The 20,128-nt window shown below is 36.0% G+C and overlaps 1 protein-coding gene across 1 annotated transcript; it reads left to right on the plus strand.

Annotated features, from left to right (window-relative positions):
* The first annotated feature begins 1,091 nt into the window (after positions 1-1,091).
* LOC149157557 (uncharacterized) lies at positions 1,092-5,886 on the plus strand. The gene is made up of 3 exons (XM_089437639.1): positions 1,092-2,001; positions 5,000-5,089; positions 5,479-5,886. The coding sequence occupies exons 1-3, from the start codon at positions 1,224-1,226 to the stop codon at positions 5,481-5,483; spliced, it is 873 nt and encodes a 290-aa protein (XP_089293765.1). The 5' UTR covers positions 1,092-1,223; the 3' UTR covers positions 5,484-5,886.
* Positions 5,887-20,128: the final 14,242 nt, after the last annotated feature.

Raw genomic sequence — 20,128 nt, forward strand, 5'->3', positions numbered from 1 at the left:
ATTAAGATTGAAGTAATTGTTATTATAATTATGTTTATTTTTCTTTTTTAATAATTTTTATTAAAGATATTATTTTAATATTTTTTTTATTAAAAATATTTTTTATTAAAGATAAATAAATATATTAATTTTAATTATATGACAAATATTATTTTTATATTTTTAAAAGATTTTAATTTTTACAATTTAATAATATAAAAAAATTGTAATTTTTTTTTGGAGTTGTCTATAATGCGACTTTTTGGAGATTCCGGTGACGGAATCCGGCGGAAGAAATTGAGGTTAAATCTTGATTTGTTGCAGTTAAAATGGTTTTTTAACTGCATATTTGGATTCAGCACCCTCAAAAACTCCTGGGATGCTTTCATTGTGCAGAAACTAGCTATCAAAGTTGCGATTCCAATAAATTCCTGCCGGATTTCGACCGGAAAAACCCGCCGGAAAAGCTTTCAAAAAGTCATTATAGACAACTGTTTTTTTTTATATATTAAATTAATAATAATAATAATAAAAACAACAGCCATACTTACTATCTATCTATCTATAAATAAATAAATAAATAAATAAATTCTTATTCCACATAGCAATGTTTTGACATTATACTTTTTCCATATTTGAAATGGAGTTGAAGAATGACATTTTATACCTATAGATAGGGACAAAGAAAATTGTATATTCTTTTTGAATCTATGGAAAAATTATTAAAGTAAAGACATTTTCTATATTTAAATAAAAACCTTCTCCACATCGGGAAAAAAAATAAAAATTGTATAACTTCATAAATGTGATATCCTTTAATACACAATAAATAGGAAATTAAAATAAATATAATATAATATTATTACCATCCGCTTAATAATATATAAGTATAATATTCTCTCTAAACTTCTTCTTTACTTATTATGTAATTTTTAAGAATAAATTCTACCATCACCCAAATTAGAAGTCCAGGTTGAAGCGTTTTCAATAATATGTTTATGCTTTGAAATTCATATTTGACGTTTTACGGCAGTGGAAAAAAGCGAAGAACAAAAGGGTGGCAACGTGAAAAAAAAAGGCAACAGTCCGCCAAAAGCATTGTCCCACATAGAGGGCAGATAATTGATCGAGAAATGAGAGCAGTGGATGACAGATCACGAAGGGAATCTATACACTCGCTTGAATAGGAAGCTGATCATTAGGTTACTGTGTTGTCCAAAGTAAAAAATTGCTGCACTCCAAGAATGGATCTAGAGCCAGGAAGAAGAAAAACCCAAAACATACTTGTGCATCCAATCACTTTTCTCTGTATATCTCTGCAAATTATTCAACCAACAGCAACGGCAAAGTATATAGCAAGTGAGAACTGCTCAAAATTATGCGGGAACATCACAGTGAAACACCCATTCGTCTCAGAGGAGGGATGTGGTGGTAACTTCCCCTACAAGCAGCTTCTTCAGTGCAATGGCAAGAAGCTCCACCTCCGAACTGTGTCAGGACTGTTCGAGGTACAGGAAATAGACTACAAAGCTAAAACCATGGCAATCTCAGATCCCGCCATGTCTACTTGCTCTACTCTCAATCCCATCTCAGATCATCGATCTTTCTCGCCAGATTCCCTCCTTCCGCCTACACCCCATAACACCATTCTTCTTCTCAATTGCTCTCAGAAGTATTCTGAGCTGTGTAAGAATACTTCTTCTGTGGATTGCCAGGGTCTGTACGGGAGTTGCCCTGCATTTGATGGGCTTAGGGAGCAGGTTCGGAGCTCCTCGTCCTCGCCGGTTTGCTGCGCCACGGATTTCCAGAGGCTGGGGAAACGGAGCTGGAAGGATTTGCAATGTTCGCATTATACGAGTGTGTATAGGAAAGAGGACAATGACGCTGTTGGGGCATATGGAATTCGGCTCTCCTTCTCTGTTCCGGATCGTGGGCTGGACCTCAGACTCTGTGATGAATGCCAGAGGCCTGATGGGGACTGCGGGATCGCGCTAAGATGCATATGTTACCCCAATGAATGCAGTAATCTTGCCCACTCTCGACATTTTGATTTTTTTTTGAAGAATTGATTTCTAAAACATGAATTCTCATGGTTGATAAGCAATGGGAGTAGTTTCAGGCATTTTATTTTTATCAAACATTTGGCTGAATAATTATGCTTCAACCTGGCATTTAAAACTCTGTATTTGAGTTTTCATACCCATGATTTGTTTCAGACAAACAAGACCCATTTTATCTTTTACAGTTCTCAATGGAACCTTAAACTACCATCGCAATTTCAATTTGCTGTTTCAGCAATCATACCTGAAATTGTTTGAGATTTTGTAGTGAAAAGTATACTGTTAGCTTAATAGCTAATAGATAGGAAGGGCTTATGAAGTTTATCAATGTAGTACTGTTAAAGCAGGATAATCCACAATTTTCCAGATTCAAATTTCAGGTCTCGAGCAAGTGAAAGATTGGGTTTGACCAAAACCAGCACAATCTATTACTGTTTATGGAAGAAGCAAGTTTGGGGCATAGCTTTAGGAATAATGGCTTAAGTGGTTCCCTCCAGAGTCCACACCTCTGTTGCATGATGCATATAGTGCGTCTTTGCTGGATATTTGCAAGAATGGTGTTTCAAGAGTGCCTTGGGTTGTTAGGACTGACCGGAGTGAATGTAAGTGCCACACCGTGGTGATGGAAACATTGTAAGAAAATAGTGTGGACCTCCCGGGCCACAGTGAAATAAAATGTTGGTTCTGGAGCTTTAGCCCTGCACTTCCTCCAGCTGAAAAAGTAAATGCATCAAATCTTCCTACAATTATACAATTATCATTATTATTTATTTGCATACTATACACAAATTTTGTTGGATTCAATATACTTATAGTTTCCCAGAAAATGTCTATTATTTTCCTGTCAGCCCCCTGCCCCACCTCTGGAGTTCTACTTATGGCCTATGGGAGAGAGCAATCTCTCTATCGAGGAAAAATCATCTAAGTTGGCATGCGCAAATGCAACAGCACTATTGCAGAGATAACCACAATCTGCAAGCTTTGTTGGTGGTGGCACCTGCACACATTCAATTCTATTGAACAAAACCATTTTGTTCTAGGGTCGCTGAAGACTTTTATTATGGGTTCTGCAAACCTTCAATTGTGAAATTTCTAAGCTTGATCTGCTATTGTGAAATTTCTAAGCCTTCCTTGGCATACGCAAATGCAACAGCACTATTGCAGACATAACCACAATCTGCAAGCTTTGTTGGTGGTGGCACCTGCACACATTCATGTCTACTAAACATTTTGTTCTAAGGACGCTGAAGACTTTTATTATGGGTTCTGCAAACGTGCCATTGTGAAATTTCTAAGCCTGATCTGCCATTGTGAAATTTCTAAGCCTTCCTTTGCAGAAACCTATGACCAGTGAAACCTATGACCAGTGAAATTCCACAAATCTGGCTTCAAATTTTAACTTTATGCAACACTGCATACTTCAACTGCAACATTGCAAATACTCAAACTCCATTATTATGACATTTTGTGTAGGCCCTAGGGAGAACATCTTCCCTCCTAACTCACTGAAGATTGGCTCATACAAAAATGGCCACTCAAAAATGGGCAAATATTGGATTGGTCTTATCTCTGGTGCCATTATTCCTACCTCACCAGCTATCAGTTTTCACTTCTATCCAATCTGCTATTCTCTGTCACTCGGATCACTAACTTTTACAAGCTATGAAGGATCCTTCATTATAGGCCCGTGATGATATAGTGTTCAAATTACGCTTCAGTTTCCAAGCATGTGAAATAGTGTTTTCATTGTAACTTTTCAGGATGATATTAATGAGATGAAAAATGTAGATTTCAGATCACATGTTCATAGAGAGAGAAAAAAGTAAATTGTTACTCTGTTGCTCTAGAAAACATTTAGAAACTACATCACTTATTTTAAGCAGCATAAATTCATTTTAACTTAGAAATATCAAGTATCAAGGAAGATATATAAATTGTAAGTATCAAGGAAGATATATAAGTTGTAAAGCTCAATTTTTTTTCTTATTTTTATATATTATTTGGAAATTATTTAAAAATATATTAAAAAAAAAAGTAAAGAAAATAGATTCATCTTAATCCAAAATCTTTAAACAACTAAAAATATATATAAAAAATCTATCCCTCTAAATTTTTAATAAATTTGAGATTCATATAAATTTATATAATTTAAAATAAATAAATTTTAGATTAATTTTAGATTATATTATTTTATTTAAAATATTTAAATACTATAAATAAGATAAACAAACCTTAATCTTTTTGGACTGGCCTCTCCTATAAGCCAACCATTTTAAAATAGCATGTCTGTCTTAATTCCTGATATTTAAAACAACCAAAAGTTTGCGCCCCTTTTTTGCTTTTTGTTTTTCTATCCCTCTCACACTCTTGGGGCTCAATTGATTCAAAGTTACTGCACATCATTTAAAATGGATTCGTTTGAAGTACATTAGATTAAATATGATAAAGTGGAAAAATAAAATAACATATCTCTTTTTTAATTCCTGATTCATTTAATATGAATTCTTCCTTAACTTAACCAGAAAAATAAAATAGCATATCTATATCTTAATTCCTGATTTTCAAAGCAGCTACTTGATTTTCATTTTTTCATTTTTTTATTATCCCTCTCGCACTCTTGTATTCACTCTATTTCATATAAGATGGATCCCTGTGAGTCAAGCTCAATTTATATTATGTTATTTGCAGTGGTTTTACGATGGATCCCTCTGAGGCACATTAGTAAGATCAATTTATGCGCAGTTTATTTATAATATGATCAATAGAGGAAATAATACTCTGGTTTTTCTTGTTAGAGTAATTTTAAAAAGTACTTTGGTTTTGTTTACTTTTTATTAACCCTAATACATGGTCAGGGGTACCCACCTCAGCCAGGTTTTTGAGTACCTTGTTATTGTAATTACAGTGAGCTCACTCTCCTTCAGTGAGTATCTAACGAAACTGTTGATATTTGTTTGCAGAGCATCAAATACTATCAGGGAGAGCAACCACGCAATATGTGTCTCCAAAAATTATAATGGGTGCAATGCTGTTTTGGTTTGTAATAGCAGGTAACGTACAATATGTTTTTTCTTTTTCCTTTTCATGGTTGATATTCTCATCGTCATCAACGTAATATATATGTCACAAAAAAATATAATGGGTGATATTCTCATCGTCATCAACGTAATATATATGTCACAAAAAAATATAATGGGTGTAACGTAATATATATGTCCCAAAAAAAATATAATGGGTGTAAATTTGCTGTTTTGGTTTGTAATAGCAGCTGCTAACATAATACATTATTATGTTTGTTTCTTTCCTTTTCGTGTTTGATATTCTTTTCATCGTTATTAACTGAGGAATGACATACTTTCTGTATAAACATCATTGTCAACTACAATTGGTGAATCAGAGATTAAACACATTCTTAGTTTGATTGCAATACTTTATGCAGGTTGAGTCCTATGAAACCTCTTTGTCTAAGATGCAACGTGCTACATTACTCTTTTATAAATATATTATGTTCCAACCTAAAAATGGCATGGCATCTGGAAAGCACCAACTTGTAGCTCAGTTAAAGGATGGCAGAGAACTAGACCATGTATTGGTTTGGTTGTTAAAGAATACAACCTATCAAGTTGGTCTTTGATTTTACTTGGCAAGGGCAAACATGGAATCTTTCTAGGAGTTGTGAGTACCTGAAGGCAAGGTTGTGAGTGTCAATTTAACTCTGTTTTGATTACCTGAAGGCAAGGTTGTGAGTGTCAATTTAACTCTGTTTTGATTAGAATGTGATATTGTAATTTGGTAAATATAGAGAAATTGTAATTGGCTAAGTATCTAATAAACATTTGTTTTGACACTTGTATGTGTATGATTAAAATTATCCTATGTTACAATAGGATGAGAATTAAAAGTATATTTTATATATAATTTGCATTTTGTTAGAAAATATTAAAAATTAACAAAAAAATCTTATGTAGTTTAAAAGGTTAACCTATGCACCAACCCTATAAAACAGTGACATGTTTAAATCTCATATGCATTTATGATAAAAACAAATATGATAAATAAGGTAATAATAATGACATTAATATTACTCATTTTTTTGGTGAAGCAGAGGTATAGTTTAGTTAAAAAAAAAAAATAGGACATAAGGGAACAGGTTAATGGTCTAAGATTTAGTTGTCTTTGGGAGTGAAAGTTTGCTAGAGGGTAATTTTAGGCCGTACAGTTTTTCTTGAATAATTGTGATGAGCCAGTAATGAATGTCTTCTTGATTTAATAGCTAAATAGATTTTGTCATTATTTAAAAAAATATAAATTAAATTTCTGATATATATATATATATAAGTTGTTGTAGAATAGATAAATATCTTTCAAATTAATCACATCATTATGATTTGGTCAAAGTTTCGATTGATTTGATTGGTTCGAAACTTCGACCAAAACTTAATAATAAGATTGATCTGAAAGACATTTACCTACAATATAAATTATAAAAATCTAAAATCTAATATTATTATAAAATTTAAATTAATAATTTTTATCCAAAATAATAATAACCATTACACTTTGATTTGCATTAAATACTCTACAATTATCATACTTTGACCTATTTCACGGATTTAATATAAAAGTAATATTTAAAATGTACTAACTTAATAAAAACTGCGTTAAATAATTAGTAGTTATCATACTTTGACCCATTTCACGGATTTAATATAAAAGTAATATTTAAAATGTACAAATTTAATAAAAAGTCGAGAAATAGTTTCAAAATTTTTATATAATAAGTTTCACAGGTATGAAATGGATTCCAGATTCCATTTTTCAAAAATGATGCTTTCTGGTATTTAGTGTTTTATTGTGTCAGTTTATCTTTAGATCAACATTAAAATATAATTGAAAAATAATTAATCATGAGTTTTAAATATTTTATATAATAAGTCTCATGTGGATAAAAATGTGCGTTAGTTTAAAAAAAAAAATTATATAAATATTTATATTTAAGTATAATTTTATATGATTTATTTTATAATAAGTTTAAGTATATTTCAAACTCAGATATATTAAATATTGGGATGGCTTAAATTTTTTAATTTGTAAAATCTAATTTAATTTAATTTTATGTTGATAATGATGGTGGTGGTGGTTAAGTCCACTAAGATCAGGTTTATTGGACCTAAAGAAACAAATTATTTAGTTTGATTAAGATTTTATTCCTATGCTCAAAAAGCTTGGAGATAAGCCTCCCAAGCTCACTATAATTTTGACATAGTAAAAGGCTAGGAAGGTCAGTATTGCGACAAAGATTATGAAACTAAAATCTAATGTGGTTGTACAGGGGGCACTCTAAGAAGAAGTGGTTTTCATCCTCAATGTCCCTATTCTCTCAGAGATGGCAGATCCTTTCCATCCATGGTGTTTTAGGAACTGCCCAATTACCTGTTTCACTATGGAGCTCATGAGAGCTCATTAATAAATTTACATATTTACAATATTATGTATATATTTTTTGTTTTGAGATACGTTTTATAATTTAATATCGGCACATATTTTCATGTGTTTAATATTATATCAAAATATTAAAATAAAAATGAGAAAAAATCAATTTAGCTCAATTAAATGTCAACTCTAGATATGTTAAGTATTGTTTAATATTGTCACATATTTTCATGCTTTTAATACTATATAAAGATATAAAAAATAAAAATGAGAAAAAATTAATTTGGCTCAATTATATGTCAACTACAGATATGTTAAGTATTGGGATGACTTATTTTTTTTAATTTGTAAATTTTTATTTAATTTAATTTTATGTTATTTGTCAGGCCAAACAATAACTCCTCAGAGCAAAATTGATTCGTATATCATATTCCTTTAGGTTGGTCTTTATTATATACATGAGGGAGAGACTGTTCACTTCATCTCCCGATGATTGTTCATATTACTTATTATTTATTTACATTATATTCACCTAATCCTGATGATTAGGTGTCAACATTCCCCCCCTAATTTGAAGGGATGTTGGTGAGTCCAAGCATCATTCTGAATCATTCAAGCTTTTCTCTTCCAAGTGCTTTGGTGAAGATGTTGGCAATTTGCTCATTAGTGGAACAATGATGGAGATGGATTGTTTTGGCCTCAACATGATGTCGAATCAGATGATATTCGGTATTGATGTGCTTCATTCAATCATGGAACTTTGGGTCCTTGGCCAAGTTTATTGCAAAGGTATTGTCAATCATGAGTGGAGTTGATTGTACTTGTTTTACCTGCAAATCTTCAAGAATTTTCCTGAGCCACACAATTTCTTTTATTGCTTCAACTGCTGCCACGTATTCTGCTTCTGTTGTGGAATCTGCTGGAACTGATTGTTTGTGTGATCTTCAGGAGACAGTTCCTAATCCAAGACTCATAGCATATCCTGAAATAGATACCCCAGTTTTTTTGTCTCCATCGAAGTCTGAATCAGAGTATCCAATCACGCTGAAGTCGTCCACCTGTGTATACTTGATTCCAAAGTCTTGAGTTCCCTTCAAGTACCTTAGAACTCTTTTTGCAGCAGACCAATGTTCCTCACAATGCTTTTGCATAAACCTTGAGAGGATTCCAACAGCAAACGAAATGTCTGGTCTGGTAGTAGTTAGGTAGTTGAGACTTCCTACAAGCTGTCTATACTTTGTTGCATCCTCAAATCTTTTCCTTCAATAGATGTGAGCTTTAAGTTTTGTTCCATTGGAGTAGTAAGAGGATTGCATTCTATCATGCCAAACCTGTTCAATAGATCTCCAATGTATTACTTTTGAGAAAGAAATATGGACTTCGGATGTTGGGTTATTTCAATACCAAGATAGTAATGAACATAGCCCAAATCAGTCATTTCAAAACTTTTCCCCAATTCCTTCTTTATGGATGCAATGTAGCTTTCATTGTTCCCTGTCATCAAAAGATCATCTACATATACCACAAGATATACAAATGTTTTGCCAACTTTCTTGACAAATAAAGTTGCATCATCAAGATCATAATGTTTGAAATTGAGTTTCAGAAGATGCTCAGTTAGTTTTTCATACTAGGCCCGCGGTGCTTGTTTGAGGCCATACAAGGACTTCACAAGTTTTCATACTTTATGTTCATGTCCTTTCATAGCAAATCCTTCAGGTTGGGACATAAAAACATTCTCTTTTAGATTTCCATTCAAGAAGACAGTTTTTACATCCATTTGATGGACTTTCCAACCATTCTGAGCTGCTAGGGAAAAGAGTGTCCGGATGGTAGCCCATTTTGCTGTGGGGGCAAAAGTCTCCTCATAATCGACCCCTTCCTTCTGTGCAAAACCTTTTGCCACAAGCCTATCTTTGTGCTTGTGAAGTGAACCATCAACTTTATACTTGTTCTTGTAGACTCACTTGCAGCCAATTGGTTTGGTTCCTAATGGAGGATCAACCAACTTCCAAGTGCCATTCTTTATGAGGGCAGCATACTCCTTTTGCGTCGCTTCTTTTCATTCATCATGAGAAGCAACTTATTTGAAGGAAGTTGGTTCAAAATCTGTAGACAAGTTCAATTCACAATCATAAAAAACATCCATATCAACAGGTGAATTAGAGTCATCTACATCACCTCCATTTTGCCGGTTTGAATTTCTAGTTCCTATCTTTCCAACCTCATCAGGATGAACACTTTCAAGTGTCTTTGTCAGCCACTTTGGGGGACCTTTCTCAGATGGTCTAGGCTGCTCCGCTGATTGAGTTGGGACTGAATCAAGGTTGAGTCTCCCAATTCTATCAAACACATCACTTAAAGCATCATTCGTTGTTGGAGTTTCATGTAGGGGAGAGTGTTCTTCAGAAGAAAATTCCACATGTTGATCTAGTATAGGAATCCCCCCTTCAAGATGTGGAATCTGATTATCAAATTCTTGAAATGATTTTTCTTTTGCGAATCTATCCAAGCGATCAAGTTGCCGCTCAACAACATTGTCAGTTTTGGATGATTCAAGAAAAATTACATCTCTAGATACAACAAACTTTTTATTTACTTCATCATAGAGACAATATTCTTTGGAGGTGTTTGAATACCTTAGAAAGATACATTTATGACTTCTAACACCAAGTTTGTTTCTATGTACCTTTGGTATCAAGGCATAATAGGTGGAACCAAAGACCCTGAGATGCTTTACCGAAGGAACATGTCCATACCACATTTCATATGGAGTCTTGTTTCTAATAGCATTAGATGGACATCTATTCTTTATATATGTAGCACATAGAACAACATCAGCCCAAAACACATTTTTGAAGAAGAGCATGGATCGTACCATATTTAAGATTGTCCTATTCATTCTTTCAGCTACACCATTCTGTTGGGGATTATAAGGCACAATTGTTTGATGTTTGATCCCATGTTGGCGAAGATAGTTTTCAATTTATTTGATGTTATTCTTTTCCATTATCAGTGCGAATAGACGCAATATGAGATTATGCATCATTTTCAATCCATTTATGAAAGTTCTTGAATGTTTGAAAAGCATCAGATTTTTTCTTCAATAAATAAACCCAACACATTCTGGTGTAGTCATCAATAAATGTCATTATATATTTGTTTCCATTTGCAGAAGGAACATGCATTGGACCACATAAATCTGAATGAATGAGTTCAAGTTTTCTATGTGCTCTTGATTGTGAATCATGAAAAGATTGTTTGCTATGCTTTCCTAGAATGCAAGCATCACATTGTTTAAGTTTCCTAGGAATTGTAGGCAAATCAGCAACACCATTTTTCTTCAACAAGCGAACATTGTCATAGTTCAAATGTCCAAATCTAACATGCCATAATAAACTTGATGGAAGTGTACCTTCTTCATAATGAGAATTGTATGAGAAATGTTGTGCACGAGCAGAGGTTCCTTGCAGCTTGAGAAGCCTTTCTTCTTCTATTCCCCTCATGACAAGTGAGTGGTCAGATGCTTTTCTTACCTCAAGCTTTCCATCAAACATATGAATGGAATGACCTTGCTGGCGGATGTGGACCAAGGACAGCAAGTTTCTCTTAAGCTATGGGAGATATAGAACTTGATGCAGAAGAAAGTCTGGAAGTCCAGGCAGTTTAAGCCTGATTGTGCCAAGCCCCGATGGCTTGATTTTTGATTGGTCTAAAAAGTATACTGCTCCATCAACATTGTCAGTAAATTCTTCAAAAAAAAAAATATTCTATGAGTCATGTGGCAGGTTGCTCATGAATCAATCAACCAATCATTTTTCCAAGAAGCAAGTGAAACATTAAATAAATCTTCATTTAATCCAATATTACATTGTGCCACAACATAGTGAGCGGATTCAGGTGCTTTACCTTTGTCTGTATCATCAGTTTTATCTTTTTGTTGTTTTCTTTGCTGCTCAATTTTGTCCCATGGTGACTTGCACGTAGAGGCATCATGTGATCCATTTTTTTGCAGTGAAAATCTGCCTTTTCTCCTTGAGAGTGTCTGCCCCCCCGGCCTCTGAAATATCTTCCTCTTCCTCTTCGACCACCTCTTCCTCTAGAAGAATCTTGAGCATGATTCTTTTCTTTATGAGCAAGGCACACAGCCTCTTCAGAAGATTCAGGGGTTGTCTTCTTTCCGAAAGCTTTCTCTCTTTCAGCAAACTTTTTCATAAGAGAGTCAAAGGTGATATCTTTGAGGTTTCCATTTGCTTGCAATGATTCAAGATAATTGGAGTAAGTAGGATAAAGTGCCTTGAGAAAAGCGATAAGAGGAATATCCAATTCAACCTTAGTGGATTTAATATCATGCATTATAGACTTTACTTCAGATGCAAGAGCAAGAGGATCATTATTTTGCAGTTCAAAGTGAAGAGTTTAATCATGAGTTGAACAACTTCAAGTGTAGAATGTGAGTCATAGAGTTCTTTCAGCTTTTGTAAGGCTTCAAAAGCAGTTGAAAATGACGAAATATGGCGACTCACCTCTTCATTTACAGATGCTGCGATTAATGCATAAGCTTTTTTGTTCTTGTTTTTCCAAATGACGAGCTCTTTGTTTGAGATAGGTTGTTCTGGCTCTTTGTCTCCATCTCCAGTACACACTCCTTTCCACAACTCATTGAAAATGAGCATGTGTTTTATCATCCGGGACCACTTAGGATAGTTCTCTTTGCCAATGAGAACTATTCCCACGATGGACATGATTGAATGCATACTGTAACAAAAAAAAACTTATGCTGCAAAACTTTTACTCTTAATGGGAAAAAAATATAGTTTTGATATAACTGGACAGTAAACTCAAATTGGCAACAAATGTCAATACCCCAGAGACATATATCGCACTATTCAAAATATATATCGGTTTATTTTTACATTGATCACCCAATGCAGCCGTTCAAAAAAATTTAACATTACAAAGGCAAAAAAAACAATGTATTACGAACACCGCAACATTTCCTAGCACTCCATTATCAAAGCAGTATTCCATCAAACTTTGTGGTCTCATTACATGCAATAATCAATCCTTCAACATTTCCTGGAAAGAGGAATTTTCTCAATTGACAATCAGTGGATACCCGTTCATCAAAACACTCTCATGTCGCTGAACAACACCCATGACAGTCACTGTGTTGCCTTCCTTGATGTGTCTAGAGTGAAACGTAAACAATCAAACCATCTGAAGGAGCAAGCTATGGCTCAAACTGATTCAGATTTTGAGATTGAAACTTATCAATAATATATACATCAAATAATGTCATTACTTCAGACGCCTCTGATAGCCATAGACCACATAGAAATTAACTGGAAGACGTAACATTATATGAAGCTCTTCAAAAATTTTAACACACAGCTGAATATCGAAATCAATTATTACAGATTGATTGTTGAAAGCACAATGGCAATGTTCTCATCGGGCTCCCTGAATAGAAGTGAATGCAACATACCCTCGTAGATCTTTGATTACGCACCAGAGGCTTTGATTCACACACCAGCAGCTTTGATTCACGCACCAGAGGCTTTGATTCACGCACCAGCAGGTTTCACGCAGTAAACTTGGTCATGGAGACGATTCATGCACTCAATGCAGTAGTGCTCTCAACGTAACAACAGTAATGATCTCAACGCAGCAACGTGGAATGAGCAACGGTTTAGCAGTCCATACTGACACACGGCAGAGATGGCCTTCAGTCCGCTCATAATACAATTATGCAGTGGACGCAGAATAATTATGCAGTGGGCACAGAATGGGTCAGAATCACTTATGGCAGATAGAGCGCACAAGGGCAGTGGACAAAGAGCGCAGTAGGTAGAAGGGAGTTACAACTATTTTTGGGAGTTGGCTCTGATACCATGTTAGGCCAAGCAGTAACTCCTCAAAGCAAAATTGATTCGTATATCATATTCCTTCAAGTTGGTCTTTATTATATACATGAGGGAGAGACTGTTCACTTCATCTCCCGATGACTGTTCATATTACTTATTATTTATTTACATTATATTCACCCAATCCTGATGATTAGGTGTCAACATTATTCATTAATAAATTTACATATTGTATTATATATTATGTACATAGGTATTTATTTTTTGTTTTGAGATACATTTTATAGTTTAATATAGGCATATATTTTCATGTTATTAATATTATATTAAAATGTCAAAAATAAAAATGAGAAAAATTCTATTTGGCTCAATTACATGTCAACTTCATTACACAATGTGTGTAGATGACGATGATGATTAACATTTAGTAAGACCAATATATATGTAATTATTTATTGCAAAACTCCAAATTGGGAGTAGACAAATTCACAAGAAAAAGTGAAACATGGATATTAAGGTAATTGTGAAAGAGAAACTTATATTGATATAACTAGAAGGATGTACATGTCATGAGCATAGTCCATTATATTGCACTAATGAAACCCTTCTTCTGAAACATGGATATTAAGGAAATTGTGAAAGAGAAACTTATATTGATATAAGTAGAAGGATGTACATGTCATGAGTAGAGTCTATTATATTGCACTAGTGAAACCCTTCTTCTAAATTGTTAACGTGCCACATAAATAAAAGAGAAACTAACATCTTTTTTAATGTCTCTTGGTTGGAAGGGAAAAGTGGCAATAATGTAAAATTCTCTCGATGCTTAGGAAATATGACAAGCTCTAGCCTTTGAGTATTCAAAGACACTTTGAAGGGCTAATTAGCATTTTCTTTCCCTTCTTGAAAAACAAGTTGTGTGTTTTAAAAAAGAAATTAACAACACCACATCAAATAGTTAATGAAGCTCTATCATAGTAAGTAATAAGATACTTTAATGAAGCTAAATCTTATGGGTTAGTAAGACTACATCTTAGTAGGTTGTCAATGTGAGACAAACATTGTAAGGCCATATTTTACTAGATTGATTAATACAGGATTAATCCAATAAAGTCATATCTTAATTGCTTCACCTGCGCTAGATTATACCAATATAACTCTTCAAAAAGCTACCCAAATAATAAGAACTAAGTGGTGATGTGGTACCAACCTTTGCTTCACCAATTTAATCGCTTCATTATTGGATCACTAAATTATGTCTTAGATTGAGGTATGTCTTCCGGACATACACTTTTGGATTTCTGGTCAAATAGATGTGGTTAGAAGTCATGAAAAGTATTTCATGTATAAGAATTGAATTGAAAATTTTAGGTGGACAAGCTATTTTCAAGGATACAAGTACACTAATTAGACATCATTTAGACATTAAACAATATATACAAACATGAAACTATAAGGAAGGGATTCCATTCACATGATTGGAAGTGTTTACATCAATTTTTATGGTAAAAGGAAGTCAATTATATGTCAAAGAACTTTGTTTTTGTTGATAAAAACCTATTATTTTAAATGATGCCATTGTAATGTAAAATAAATAGTGCAATTCATAAATCTTCACTTCTCCGCCCCACAGACATATTAATATATTATATATTTTATTTTTAAAAACTAAATTATATTTTGGTTATATAATATTATTTAAAGGAAAATTAAATATGTTATAATTTAGTTTATGGAGAAAATAATGTAAATAGTTTAATAATGTATTTTAGGAGCACATTATTATAATATAAGAGAAATAAATAAAGAATAAAGTAATAATAAAAATAAATATAAAAATAAAAGCTTAGAGATTTGAAATTCAAGGATCGGAAAAATGGCTATGAAGTTGTGACAAAAATTGAGCCTGCGTCCTTTGTGCGGTCACGGTTAAGGTCTACCACTTTCCTGTGTATAGCCCGGTGAACCATTGCAGAACCTTCTCACCTACACACGGATCCGCGACTACACCAGGGGGATCAGGTGGGCATCTTTTGTGCTTGTTGAGGCAACTGTCGGTTGATTGGAATCAGCTATAGGTCCTCTTTTGGTCGGTTGAGATGGAAGAGGAGTTGGTTGATTACACTGAGGACCCCTATGAATCTGTGCCCATCTAGAAAGAGCCTCCACATCACCAAGCCATTATGGCTCCACAGGTCGCTTAGGATCTACCGGTACCTCTGTTCGTTGTCTCTAGGGTTTCGCCGGAACCTGCCCTAGAAAGCCCTAGCCCTCTATACTTCGAATCTCTTCTGGCTACTGATACCTCCTGTTAGCGCTTGAAATTTCACCTCAGGCTGAGAAAGGTAAACCTCAAGGCTACATCAAACCATTTAGCCTCGTAGCTAGCCCTACGGGGCAGGAGAAGGCTCTCTCAGGTCAATCTCGGTAGATTTTCAATGGGATGAGATGACCAACAAGGTAACACTGATATTAGGCTAGTAAACTCATTAAAAAGGTTGATTTGGGGTTTTTTAGGGTTTTTGGTGGCAATTTGAGGATTTGGCAATTTAGGGTGCGGGGATTTGACACAGTTTCTGCAGGGGGGTCTTTGGGGCGAGGTAGGAGCCTGTATTGACGCCTTTAGTTGAAGTGGATGATTAGGAAAGAAAGAGGAGGAGCTAAAGAGAGCAAACAATGACTTTGAATTCTCTTTAGACAGCAGAAAACATCGAAATTAAACAAATTCAAAAGCAGAGCATGGCAGGCATGAATTCATACTTTAACACTTCATTTGTTTAATATGCAGAAGTAAAGAAAGGAGATGAAGCACATAAACACACTTACAAGTACATTAAGATACACATCATCAACACATGAGTCCACAAGAATCCCAAAGATGACTGCAAAACCCTGGTCTTCCTTAGCCAAAAATTTCAGAGATACAAGTGAATAATACAATGATAGCTTCTCCCTCAAGAGTCCAACCATGAAAATGAGCAAGAAAGTACATAATATAGATGATCTAACCTCTTTCCCTGCCTCCATGGGTCGAGCTCACTATCCTAGGAGCTGTTTGAACCACTTCTAAACTAAGCACTACAAAATAGGCAGTCAAAACAACTTGCCTCTATAAACTTGGAAACCAGTTCATACATTCAATTTTTACCCTTTACATGCATAAATCTTCTAGAAATGTTAAACAAGAGTAAAAGTATCCAAAAAGTGTCACAATTACATCCATCAAGATCATCATTAACCTCAGAAAGTCGAAAAAGGTCAAATCTGCAATTTCTGGGCTGAACTGGTCAAATCTGGCAACATTTCCTCAACGGGTCGCGCACTTTGGAGCTCTGTTTGGAGGCCTTCCCGGTATCAGAATTGGGTGCAGGATAGCTCGTTGGAAAGGTCTGCGAGTCTACTTTCCAACCCAACTAGAATTTTTGAATTTGGAGTTCATTTGCCTAGTCAAAACTCAATTCTCCCAAGACTGCTTCTGCAACTCAAAAAAGGGGCAGAAAGTCAAATTTTGCATGTATTTTGACCTTCTGGAGGCCCAAAACCCCATAAAAACTCAAGTCCATCCATGGGCATATGTAATTTTGCATGAAAAATCTAAAAATGCTGAGTTTTTGCAAAACGGAGCTACGATGACAAAGGGTCTCACCGGGGGTGAGACCCGTTGAGAAGCCAAAACCTGTAAATTTCCAAAAAATTCCAAAATTACCCAAAATTCTCAAAAAATTTTGGGATTTGTGCTGTAGCTGATGCTAGTGAGTGCCATGATCTTTGAGGGATGCCTCAGCCAAGATACGGAGTGGATTGGTTTTCTTCCTCCGCTTAAGAGCCTCGGATAACCTCCTTTGGAACATTTTCATTTTGGCCTTGCATACATGCATTCTTGCCCAATAGTGATTCTTCATGTTTCTCAGCAGCCTTTTCTCTTGGTTGGCCTTAGCCAACAGCCTCTCCAAGTGAGCACTCTCCTGAATGAGCATTGACTCTCGGTCAGCAGGCAATGGATCACCGGGTCTTCTACGGTTCAAGACTCGGTCGCTACGAATCCTCCATAGCTCATCAAGCACTTTCTCATCCTCCAATTGTTTGTTCTGCTACTCCAGGTAAGTAATAGTCCATTGAGCACCCTCAAGTCTCCTCTGTAAAACATCATTTTCAGCCCTGAGATGCTGAATGATCTCCTTCGCCTCTTGGCTAGGAGAACTGACCTCAAGATCAATCACTGGATCCTCATGAATCATGGGCTCTTTGCCCCTCTGTAGTACCTGTGCTGGTGAAGAAAGCGAGGCCCCTTCCACCTGATGTGGAGATAACACTCGCTGAGCTGAAGATGAAGGCGAGACCCCTTCCACCTGATGTGGAGATAGTACTCGCCTAGCTGCTGCAAATAAGGCCCTTGGGCCTTTCTGATAAGTGACCAGAGGAGTGGAGCTGACATGTCAGGTCTCAAGAATATCATGCTATTGTGATGGCCTTCCCTCCTCATGAACAACCTCAGGGGGTGAAAGGGATAACCTTGAGAGCAGCAAAACAAAACCCTATCTCTACTTGCATTTTGACATTTTTAAAGCAAATATACATGAACTTCTCATTTCAACTTGATGGCATTAAAACACATTTTCCATGCTCATTTTTCTCTATCAAGCAAAATATTTTGATGATCAGAGGCCTACCTGCAACCTTGAAGAGATTTGGGGTCATTTGGCAGCTTACTGGCAAATTTCTGTGGAAAAATCCCCAACGGGTCGCGCCCCTCCCAACGGGTCGCGCACGTTGATTTTCTGAACTGCAGAAGGGCTCTCAACGGGTCGCGCACCACCCAACGGGTCGCGCTTTTACAGGAGGCTTTTGGAGGCCTTCCCGGTGTCGGAATTGGGCGCATGATAGCTCGTTGGAAAGGTATTTGAGTCTAATTTCCAACCCAACTAGAATTTTTCAATTTGGAGTTCATTTGACCTGTCAAAAATCAAATCTCCCAATACTGGTCAAAAAGTACCAAATGAGGCTGCCTCAAGGAAGAGTGTTGTTGCAGTCAACTTTTGAATGCCTTCCTCAACCCCAAATTGAGCTCATGATAGCTCATTGGAAATATATTTGTGTCTAGTTATCATTTTACCCATCAAGCAAATCATTTGGCCAACCAAGCTAGGAGAAAACTTGATTTTCCCAAGGTCACTTCAGAGGTGTCTTTGATTCTCCTGAGGCAACGATATTCTTGACATTTCTCTCAAACAATGACACCTGTGAAAAAAGTGAAGGAGGTGTTTTTTCCTTGGCATGTTTTGGACAAAAACCTCTTTCAGTTTCCCAAAATTCATCTTTTATTGCTCTGAAAAATTATTTTAGTGAAACTTGTCCCGATGTGTGAAACAATGAATTTTGCCGAAATGAAGCGAAATGAAGGGGATAGGGGGCTTCTAAATTCTTGGGGAAATTTTTGGGAGTGGGGAGGGATGTTAGGAAGCAGGGGAAAGTGGAATCGTGGAGATAGAGTGAGGGGAAGGGGTCCAAAAGGGCAAAACACAGGCCCAACCTAGAAAATTGCCAGGTTGAAGCTAGAAACTAGGGTTTGTGCAAAAATGAGGAATTTGGGGGATCTAAGGGATGGGAAGCATTTGATAGGGTATTTTAAGGATAGGGGAAGGTGTATGAACATCTGGATACAATTTTTGCCGATGACTTGACCGTCCAAGAGAAATTGGCTTTCAAAACCCTAGGAGAGGGAAATGACCTTGCCAAGGCGCAACTAAAGCATGAATAAGGTGTAAAATGACTCATTCGACACTGACATGATAATGACAACCTCTGAATGATGATAGGCTCAGCTGAATGATGACATGGACTGACATTTGGGCAAACCCTAGACCTAATGCCTAGTGACCAAATTTTGGCTTGAAGACTCACTGAAATGACAAAATTTGACCGTGACACTCTGAGACCACTTTGTAAGAGCATATTTGATCACTGTAGGAAGGCTGGAAAGACTGACACTAACACCTCCTTTGATCTTCCGTGCTTCGGATCCCCTTATGCATATTTTTATCTTTCGTAATCCAACTATCACTCGCCCTCCCCTGCATCCCCGTAGTTCTTGGAATATTTCCTTGACCCTCCCCTCCCATGTGGCTCGACTCTTGATTTGATAATCCACCTTTCCTCGACTAGACTGTTTGCTTATTTCTCTGCTCCTAGGCCATCCAGGGTTTTTTCCTCGACAACGGATGGTTTCCTTTCACCCTCTGTAACCCCTTCCCCTGCTCCTTAGGCCTCTTTGCCTCCTTCATTAGGTTGTTTTGAAGGTGCACCCCCCCTTACCAAACGGTCAGGGCGATGAAGCTAGGGTTAACAACGCTCTAGACTCCCCACCTAACGTGGATGTCAACTCTAACGAGGGAAATTTGAAGCAGAGTGTGAAGAAGTCCAAGTGCATCAAGGTTGGTAATAAGGGGATTTCTTTGATTCTCAGGGACAAGCTACAGATGGACAAGGTCCTCAATATAGCTGATATGGTTTTGGTTGGTCGGGTTCGGGGTCACAATTACACCATTTTTCCTTTAAGGAAATGGGTCTCAGAGATTTGGGGTCGAATTCTAGAGATAATGCATTTTATGGTAACAATGTCACGGGGATGGTTTGTGCTTCATTTTCACAGGTCAGAACATGCTACTTGGGTTCTTACGAAGTTCTGTCATATTGAGATGGTCCTTGTGTTGCTCAAAAGATGGAGTCCACTATTTGATCCGGACTGGGAACAATTGGGGGCTGGACCTATATGGGTCAGAATTCCTGGCT

The sequence above is a fragment of the Pinus tabuliformis genome, chromosome 5_2 (assembly GCF_031772625.1).
Source record: "Pinus tabuliformis cultivar Carrire ecotype Pingquan chromosome 5_2, CPIR1, whole genome shotgun sequence".
NCBI lineage: Eukaryota > Viridiplantae > Streptophyta > Pinopsida > Pinales > Pinaceae > Pinus > Pinus tabuliformis.

What these genes read in the sequence shown, in the direction of transcription:
- LOC149157557 (XM_089437639.1), top strand. Translation starts at nt 1,224, where the DNA reads ATGGATCTAGAGCCAGGAAGAAGAAAAACCCAAAACATACTTGTGCAT. An exon ending in ATGTTACCCCAATGAATGCA is followed by an intron (nt 2,002 to 4,999) that starts GTAATCTTGCCC and finishes ATTTGTTTGCAG; the next exon opens with AGCATCAAATACTATCAGGG.